The sequence below is a fragment of the Aplysia californica genome, unplaced genomic scaffold (genome assembly GCF_000002075.1).
Source record: "Aplysia californica isolate F4 #8 unplaced genomic scaffold, AplCal3.0 scaffold00198, whole genome shotgun sequence".
Classification (NCBI taxonomy): domain Eukaryota; kingdom Metazoa; phylum Mollusca; class Gastropoda; order Aplysiida; family Aplysiidae; genus Aplysia; species Aplysia californica.
The window spans coordinates 1,017,722-1,028,053 of NW_004797468.1; the positions used below are offsets into that span (position 1 = coordinate 1,017,722).

At 38.4% G+C, this 10,332-nt stretch overlaps 1 protein-coding gene across 3 annotated transcripts in view; it reads left to right on the top strand.

Moving 5' to 3' along the window:
• LOC101862416 (uncharacterized protein C8orf76 homolog) overlaps window positions 1-7,718 on the top strand; it is an 11,517-nt gene extending 3,799 nt beyond the window's left edge. For 2 of the 3 annotated variants that reach the window (XM_035969939.1, XM_005098968.3), the window contains exons 2-9: window positions 205-352; window positions 1,022-1,134; window positions 2,116-2,206; window positions 3,015-3,201; window positions 4,071-4,143; window positions 5,444-5,503; window positions 5,921-5,959; window positions 7,559-7,718. In XM_035969939.1, coding sequence (XP_035825832.1) covers window positions 205-352; window positions 1,022-1,134; window positions 2,116-2,206; window positions 3,015-3,201; window positions 4,071-4,143; window positions 5,444-5,503; window positions 5,921-5,959; window positions 7,559-7,690 — 843 coding nt within the window. In that variant the 3' untranslated portion in view covers window positions 7,691-7,718. The remainder of the gene's footprint in view (window positions 1-204; window positions 353-1,021; window positions 1,135-2,115; window positions 2,207-3,014; window positions 3,202-4,070; window positions 4,144-5,443; window positions 5,504-5,920; window positions 5,960-7,558) is intronic. The other variant, XM_013082891.2, reaches the window with a different exon arrangement.
• Window positions 7,719-10,332: the final 2,614 nt, after the last annotated feature.

Sequence of the window (10,332 nt, forward strand, 5' to 3'; positions counted from 1 at the left end):
ATATATATATATCTATATAGGGGGGCTCAAGGAACTACTATTGGAGTCATCTGAAAGAGCCATAGAGTTAGATTATAGAATTATAATCCGAAGTACATAAATCGTAGACATTGTATGTGTATTATTTGTTTGAAACATGATATGAAGTTGTCAATAGTATAATAGGTAATAAGGTTTACCTTTTTTCCCCTCCATATTTTCCAGTGGTTTGAAAACTGTGCTTCTTCTGTGTGCAATACAAGCGCACCTGCTGACCCAGAAGAGCTGCATAACACTTTAAAATTCAGTGGTGATTTTCACTATGGACAAAAGCAATTTTCCAAAGCTGCAAAGCAATATGAGGCTGTTTTAGGTAGGCATGTCATATTCTTATAATATAATCATGTTTGTCATTTTGAGCTTGCTTTCTTTCGGAATTTACTTCTCTATACCTATTTTGCTTTTTCTGGCTCTGCTTTAGCAGAGAAACCCCAAGGCTTCTTGCCACCACCTGGACATTTCTGAATATTATATAATACACTTTGCATTTTTTTTTGGGCTATTGCTATTTAATTCTAAACTTGAAACAACTTTATTACAGATTTTTAAAATTTCAAGTCCAGAGAAGATTAAAACTTTTCATGATGAGATTGTCACAGATTGAAACTAATTGCTGGAATTTTTTACAGAGGTGGTAGCACTTACACGAAGATTCAGTACCTAAAAAGTAACATTTTGTAAAACTGAAAATTTTGACCATTTGGGTCAGCTGTTTTTGCAGCAGAAGACATATTCTATAAAATAAAAACTTTCTGGTCTATAATTAATTTGGTACAAATGTCTTTTTTTTAGAGAGATTGGAATTTCCACCACTCCCTCAAAAAAAGAGGAGTAAAAAAATTATTTAAATCTTATTTCACATTTTTTAAACTTAAATACTGATTTTGTAGAATTCTGTTTGACTCATTTTATACAATTACCAAATGTTCTTGGAATATAATTCTTTGAGTCATATTCCTTGGGTTCTATATCTATGTTCCAGATGTACTCCCAGAATCCAATGTTTCAGTCGCGCAGGATGTGAGAGAGTCACTGTGCCGATGCTATTCACACTGTGGGAGGCATGAAGAAAGTCTAAACCTTGCAAAACAGTTGGTAAGTTTAAATAAGAAGATGAGTCAAGAGCGACTGTTGTGTAATATTATATTGTACTGTTACACTCTTTGTTCGTTGCTTCACTTTGTACTTTTATAAAATTATAAGCTTCACTGATCCTGTTGTTATCAAGATAACTAGTTTCAAAAATCTTGCATTGCACGGTCAAATCTTGTTGTACCGTCCCCAGTTCTACTGCCAGCCCCCGCTTACCGCCAGGTTTGGCCAAAGTACATAAAGGAACATCTATATAGACATAGTATTTATGCCTTCACACCCCCATCCACCAACTGTCTGAGTTGTACAATCCTTATTAAACGAATGTAAATTTGCCTGCTCTACCGCCAGTGAAATGGCTGCCAGAGGCACACACGGAGCACGGCGCCCACACAGTGGCTGCTTTTGATAGTCTTTCAAAAACATATCTTCCAAACTTTTTCCTTTGATTTGCGCTGATTATGAAATGCCCAAGGACTGACAAGTATCAGGTTTTTTAAAAAACCTACCGCTACAGGGTCCTTGACACATACAGCCCAGCTTCTGATCCTTGCTTCTGATCCTTGCTTCTGATCCTTGCTTCTGATCCTTGCTTCTGATCCTTGCTTCTGATCCTGGCTTCTGATCCTGGCTTCTGATCCTGGCTTCTTTTCATTTGAATTCACTTAATTAAAGTTTAGTTAGAGCTGTACATGTAATTGGTTGTTTACTTATTTTTTCCCTGTGCATGGCAATCGTGCAAGACAGATGTAGATGATGCAAGACTGGCTACAGTTTATCTCTAGTTTCTACCAGTTTACCACTAGTCAAGACGGCAATTGATGGTATCCTGTTAAAGCACCTACTCCCCTGTACCGCCAACTTTAGGCTCATCCCATGGTAGGCGATATAACGAGCTTTGGCTGTATGCAGCAATTGATTGTTTAACTCAGATTTGGATTTTCCTTCTCACGCACACTGTTCTTGACATCTCTTCTGTTACAGGTGTCAGAACTGGCAACTGAGGATATTGCTAGACAGAGGCAGAGTTTGATACTTTATTCTTCAGTGTGTGAGATGAGTGGGAGATGGGCAGGTACCTTTTCTTATTGTAGACAGATAGTCTGTTTCCTTGATGATTTTACACTTTTCTTAAACAGTTTTGGACTTTCAAGTCTTATCTACTTTCCCTTATATTACTCAAACAAATGTATAATTTTTTTATGCGTTTAAGAAAATAAAACTTTTAAAATTTTCGATTCTTGAACTACTCTGTTTACCTCTGATCAAAAATTTTAACTTAACCATTTAGGTTGGATTTAACACTTTCCACCCACGCAGCTCACAGAACGCACAGCACTTGTCCCCACGTACCAGGATGCAGATTGGCTACGTCAGTACTACCCCTGTGTCTCTGCAAAAAATACCCCAACCGCCATGAAATTTTTAGCATGCTGAGAAAATTGAAAGTGACGATCACATGTTCATCAAAAAAGGAATTAGAATTGGAACTGAAAACGTTAGATCTAGCTCATTTATCACCTGAATTCTCCTCATGGCGTAAGAGTAAAGCAGCACTCATGCTAGGTCTACTTGACATTTTTCAAACAAAATTTACTCCAATTGTTTTATGCAAACTGATTTTAGACCTCAAAGACCACACAAACCATTCTTAAAGGAAATTTAACTTTAACAAGTGCGCATGTCAAAAAGGAGACCATTGCTACAACATTTGTGTTGCCAGATCACACCGTGGCCGATCAGTGCCCCGTGGGGGCAAAGTGTTTAGTGAACTTGTTTCATGTGTATGGAGGTGTCTGAGATGAACTGATTGTATTTTGTTTGAAAACTTGATGGCTCAATCCATATTGTTGCTACTTGCCATTACTTGTGATGTTTTTCAGAGTGTGTTGAGGCCCTTGAAAGGTTATGCTGCATCCAGCCGTACTACGATAAGTTTTGGCGTCAGCTCGGTGGTGCCTATATGAAGCTGACGTCTGAACTCTCATCAATCAATGCCTCAGACCACACTTCTTCTTGCACTGCAGGAGAATACCTGGAACTGGCCTTGACATGTTTTGTGCGAGCCAGGTATGTTTTCAACGAAAATAAACCCTTCTGAATAATGATTAATTGTAGTGGTGGGTAGCAAAGATAGTGTCAGGAGACAGATTGCTTCAGTTGTTGTCAAGCAGGAATCTCTCAGTTAGTAGTTGTCAAAAGGGATTCAGCTGTGTTACTTGCTCAACACCCTTTCCTTAAATGAAGCAAGCCATCCTGCAGTTGTATCCTGTTTAAAAAAATCCATGTTGGGGATAGGGATTGCATCATATAACAGCCGTGTGATTAATTGTGTACTGTCTTTCTCTTCTCTGAGAGTCACTCTTCACAATGGCGAATAGAAACAAGTGAGATAATTTTCATTGAAATACGGTTTCATTGTGCAAGTATTATGATTAGCTGTCCTGAAACATAAGTCGCAAAACTGGAGCTGTGCAAGAATGTACATGCATGCGGTGGCTGTTGACCGTCAAATGTTTGACTGCTCCAGCCTAAGAGATCTAAGGAGTCTTCTCACCACTAGACTGGCTGGAACATTTTATGCAGAAACAACTCGAGTTTTTCACACAACTCTATGATTCTGGGCCATATGACAAGAGCCTTCAAATGATAGAGATGAGGAACTCACCAAGAGATTTCATGAAGCAAAAGATCCAGAGAGAGAAACCAATTCTGCAAACAGTTAGGACATACCTTTTCGGGGCTTGAATGAAAACAGTGAGACTGCATTTGATAAAGTTATGTGTATTCACACTTCCCACAAAGATACTTCTCTGTTGGTAATAATATTTGCTACAAGTCCACATCTCTGTCTTAGCCTCAAGTTCACATGTTTGTATTTTTTACATTTTGTTTCAGGACTTATTTTTTTAAAAAATATTGTCTATATTTCATTTCAGATTACTGTTACAATCTTCATTGTTCAGAGCAAGTGACATCATAAAAGAACGGAATAAACAGCTCATAGAACAGGTACACTTTTTGTTTCAGAACTTTGACAAAGTTATGTTGGTGTTGCTGAAAAAAATGCTCAACTTCGTTTTGACCCTCTTCAGTAAGTGAGGAAAAAATCACGTTGGGTTTACACAGATTTTTCGTGGGGCAGAGACAATAAGGCATTTTGTTTTTCTGTTGAATTTGAGGCAGAAACTGAGGATTTGTATTTAAGGCAATTGCCATTTTATGTTTCAAATTTGCTTACAAAGACTCGGGAGTTTTAAATATGTTGTGCAGGGAACGTTGAATCTTTTGTACCCGTTTTCTTATTTCAAAGCACTTAGTTATTATTTTTGTAACAAAAGTGTTCCGAAAGGCTGTTTTTTTATGTTCTATGTTTTGTTCCTTAAACTTAGCTTTGAGGAAATAGCTATGTGGTGGTGTAAGATAATCCTTCACATGGGTCAAAATGTTCATATTGAGAGTACATATTCTGATTTAGAACACTTTTCTGAGTAATGTGTACTTTATTTCATGCTAATACCTTCAGTGGTTCCAAAGTTATGACCATGAATGTTGCAGGGCAGGAAATCATACAAAGGACAAAATGGCTTTTAATCTCAAAGATGGCCATGTATTAGCTTCATGGTAGGGTCCAGAAAACATAAAATAAACGTGTTCATACACTGATTTCATCGATGATTTTAACTGGACAATGCAAAAGATGCATATTTTTTTATTTTTCGGCATGACCCTTATTTTTTCCAGATGACTTCAAACCGATTTTAATCATAAATATTTATTTTACAAACACTACCAGTAAGGAGGGACATGTTTTCTTGTTCTGATAAAAGACTTGGTCTGCTTGGTCATGTGTACATTATATATTCTTGTTCATTCCTTTCTCCCGAAATGTCTGGATGTGCAGTAATTTTTCCTGTTGAGTGGTTAGTTGGCCTTCTAGTGTGGTCTACTCTTTTTTTCCTATCAAACATTTGTCGTCCATCTTCTCCATCTTTTTGTTGTAAGTTACTCTCTAGTAACACATCTATGATCTTCATTACTTCTAGAACCTATTTCTGTTGCAAGTGCGATATAACTCTTTAACATTCGACGTACCTGATGGCCAATGTGACATTCGACGTACCTGATGGACAATGTGACATTCGACGTACCTGATGGACAATGTGACATTCGACGTACCTGATGGACAATGTGACATTCGACGTACCTGATGGACAATGTGACATTCGATGTACCTGATGGACAATGTGACATATGTAACTCTTTAACTCTTTTACTAAACCTGATGGGTTATTTTTGTCTCCTTGTATAGACGACAGAGACTGTGAACAAGCTCCCTTTACCTGAAGACCAAAAGGAATATGCTAATCAAGTAATGTTAATTCTATTTTTAATTCTGTGTGTGTACATACATTGTACTCAACAGTATTTTTCCTACTACCTATTTTAGCCCATGTGTGTCTGCTGCCAGCTAGTGACTACTAGTAGTTGTTTTAGCTTTTGTTATTATGATTAGTCCACACCATTTTAGTATCAGCTGGAAATATGGATTGAACTGTGAAGGACTCTGTATTCTTTCATAATTTGATGTATAACAGGAAGATGATAATTTTCATTTAAACTTGATAAAAATTATTTATTTCATCCTTTTGGATTTTTATTTTGGTCTGAAAGCTCATATTTTGCATGTAGGACTGTAAGATGTAGGCCTAATGTCCCACTTATGTCTGTGTATAATAAAGCCAGACACTTTCAAGTTACACTGCCATTGTTCTTTCTTTTTTTTCAGTGTATGATGAAGAGTGATACTGAGACCGTGGACTCGCAGGTAATGGCACTCATTTGTAGATGATGATTATAGAAACTTATTCACTGATGAGGAAAACTTTTATATTTTGTAGCAGTCTGCATTTTATCCACACACAGACACACAAACACACACACACACACACACACACACACACACACACACACACACACACACACACACACACACACACACACACACACACACACACACAAGCAGAGGCTTGGGCACAGGCACAGACATACACACACACACACACCTACACACACACACACACATACACACACACACACACACACACACACACACACACAGACCCCACAGTCCCATCATATGCATGCTTTTGCTCATTTACATACACGCACACACAGGCATGCACACACACACACACATGCATGCACACACGCACGCACACACACACACAGGGAAGGCAAAAATCCTTATCACCAGCCCACAGGCAGAATTGACTTTCTGAGACTTATCTTCAATGACAGTAAATTTGCTATATAGTGATAGGCTTCTACAAATTTTATTCGATTTGCAGTTTAGTTTTTAGTTATGTTCCGTAGTGAATCTTTTGACAGAATTTTATCTCCTCTGCACACTAAAACTGTGTTTGGGAGATTCTTTACATAAAGTTCCCTGTTTGTTTTACGTTTCTTCATTTCATAGCCCAAACATTCCTGTCAATACTTATCTGTGTGACGATGTCAGAAAAAAAGAATATTTTTGTGATTGGGGAATGTATTTGGAGAAGAAATGTTTGTTCACCATAAATAAAGTACCGTGCTGATAGTTTAAAAAAGCTTTACTAGAAGTATAAGCATAGCGAAACAGGCTTCTCAGAGTTTGGCCTGAACAGGAATTTTGATAGTGTAGTTGTTAGGTCAGCAGCACCGAATAATGAACTCACCCAGCTCATTTGCATATGAGCTGGGCCATGTGACTTTGTCTCGATGTGTTTGCGTCTGGCTGTGTGTGATTGTGAGTGTTATTCGTGAGAATGCGTTGGGTCGAGTGTGTGATTGCTGGTCTTATACATTGAGCCTAAGTAAGGCAACCATTTATTTCTTTATTAATAAAATATATATATGCATTAATAAAAAGAAATGTCTCGGTGCTGCCGTTTCTAACTGATGTTTGTAAAGATGTAGGTTAGGAATCAGATTGGACTGCCTCTATTATTGTTTAGCATCTTCCAAAAGAACTAATGCAGTGACCTTCTTCACCTTCTGGACCTTTGTCACTGTGAGATGGTCTTCTCTTTTACTTTTACCTGCTGGAAACCTTAACATTATCATCATATTGTCGCTGTCGCAAGCAATCCAAGCAAGTCCAAATTTTTTAGATTTTTCAGTTTTTACACCCTTCCAAAGCCCTTTCAAAGATGCACCTTTCATCTTCACCAAATCGCAGTTTAATGCTATGGTCAAGGCTTACAATTTTTTTGCTTGTCATGATTCCTGATAGGAACAACAAAACAAAAACTAATTTTTTGTCACTGGTATAAAAAGTACCCAAACGGACTAAAATGGATTGCTTGCAACACCGAAGATATGCTGTAAAGAAATTTCATTGTAGCTTTGTTCACTTATAAATCATAAAAATTTGATATTTCAGAATGATGAGGGAACAACTCAAGATCTTGCCAAGGATTCCTCGGCACAGGTGTCCAATTCCAAGCTGTTTTATGAGAAATTCTGCTCGTGGATAGAACAGTACCATCGGAACTTACAGCAGTCGAATACTTAAGTTATTAAATTGTTCACATTTCAAGTAATTATTTGTTGGTTGATTTGTTGTTTTTTTCTGTGTGTTTGACGTTATTGTTAAGCTTCCTTTCAGGCGTGAATGCCTCTTTAAAGCTTTGTAGAATAAGCAAGGTTTCTGCTGCGCATATATAATAGCAGACATTCAATCAGGTGGTCTTGAACATTACATGTTGATTGTAAAAAAGGCAGAGAGAAATCAGTGTCACAATGTGATAGTCTTTACTTGGAGATGGTATTGACGAGCATCTAACTTTGAGAACCCTCCTCAGTCTTGGTCTGCTTTTTTTTGTGCAAAAAGACCTACATGTATTTAGTTTCCACAGGCTCTCTTTTTTGCATTGTGTAAAACCATCAGAAATGCCAGACTATCAGTGCTTACTGGAGAATGTGCTGTGCCTGTTCTCATCAGAGCTTGACCCTAACCAATGACTAGAAACAGGGGTACCGGGTAACGCCTAAAGCTACTTTGAAAATATCTCAACTCATTTGCAAGAGCGCAATGAACAGCTGACCAAAGGTTCTACCACCCACACAAGCAGTTCAGCAGTAGACAGTCACTTATCTTTCTGGCGACTGGTGGGAACCAACACAAGCAGTGCCGTAGTAGACAGCCACTTGTCTTTCTGGCGACTGGTGGGAGCTTTGAAAATTTGCCCTGTTTTGTTTTTTTGTTTTTGACGTAAACCTTTGTTGAGGATTAATTTGACAACACATTTGCTACTCACGAACCAACTTTAAAAAGCAGTTAAGACAAAAGAACAGCTTCAAAGTGTTGATATCACGTCTTCAAAACAAATTCACCACCACCTTGAGCAAGAGTTTTCAAGAAATAGATCAAGGTTTGCGCAGCGCAGAAAAATTTGATACTACAAGTTTGCTCTCCAAAAAACCGAAAGGGTGTGGATGCGCAAAGCTTCGTTTTGTTTACATGTCCTAGATATTCATGCGCACTACCCGCCACTAGAGAGGGGAGAGAATGACCTAAATTTTGGTATGCAATGTGATTGGGTCGACTTTGTGAATGGACAAGAGAAACCATCCGCAGTGTGTACTTGGAAAACCAATTTTCTCACGTATTTTCTGGGAGTATGCAATATACCTCGTGTTAAAAAACATCTTTAAAAATGTATTTTAAAGTAAAAGAAACTCAAGTCCTTGTAAATATCGATAAATTAATGGCTAAAGAATCCATTTTTAAAGGAATTTAGTTTTTGTCAAAAATTATATTTTTGACCTTTGAAGCCTGGCGAACGAGACACAAAGTCGAACCATTTCTGAGTGAGGCCCAAATGAGATTTAGAAAGGGAAGAGGATGCACCGAGGCAATATTTGCCCTATGACAAATGTGCGAAAGGGTAATAGAAACAATAGGGACTTATACTTAAAGTATTTATCGACCAGGAGAACGCGTTCGACAGAGTGAACAGAAACAAGCTGAGGAAATAACTTGAAAACCACACTAAGAGGCCAACTCCTAGATAACTTCTAGATAACATCCATGCCATTTACGAGAACAGAGGGATTCACAGAATGGTTCGAGATAACATCCGGAGTAAGACAAGGTTGTGTTCTATCACCAGTATTATTTATCATATGTTTGGATAGAATTACAAAAGAGGCCAACACAGAACCAGACGCCCTAAATGAATTATTTTTCGCTGATGACCAAAGCCTGGCACACAAAGATGAACAAAGTCTCCAACACCACCCCACACCATCAACCACCGGATCAAACGAAGAATGTAACAACTACGTCATGAAGATCGACAGCAACAAAACAGAGACAATGAAAGGAAGCAGAAATCTAGAACCACTCAGGATACACAACAACAACAGTCTCAGACAGGTCGAAGAATTCAAGTACCTTGGAAGTATATTCACAGAGGATGGGCGACTGAACAGATAAATTGAAACACGAGTACAAAAGGCCAATGATGTAAGTTACCAGCTTTCTCCACTACTGAAACATCCTAACATCCCCATGACAACAAAACTCAAAATGATCAACACCATAATTATTCACCTATCAATGATCAATGCCAAACATGGACCACGAACAAGACATTAGAGCAAACAATTACAACATGTGAAATGCGATGCCTTAGAAAAGCAGTAAACAAGACCAGGCGAGACAAAATTAGAAACTCTGTAATCCGAGGAATGGTAGGCACAAATGTCATGCATCCAACAGCACGTACCAACATAAAAAAATTCGATGGCAACAAGGCTAGAGGGCGACTGAGAAAGCCCTGGATAGATGGAGTCAGGGAAACATTAACCACCCACGGCATCCCCCTGACCCAAGCTCTCCGGCTGGCGACAGAGAGACATCTCTTTCTTCCCGCGACACCCAAAAGGGTATAAATGGTGGATAAAAGTAAAGAAGCCTGATATCTCGGTTCGAACAAATTCGTCTTCTTGTCCCTTTCACCAGGCACGCACACACATGAAGTTGGTTTTTTTTTTTGGGGGGGGGAGGGGGGGTGATAAGTGTTTACGATGCTCGCAACTGCATGAAGTCATATGAGCACACTGGACAGTTTGGTAGGAATTAGTTTTGAATTTTGCCTGGGTGGCGGCCAAAGTCTACTCTTATTGATGTTGGATCACCATGGGATCTTT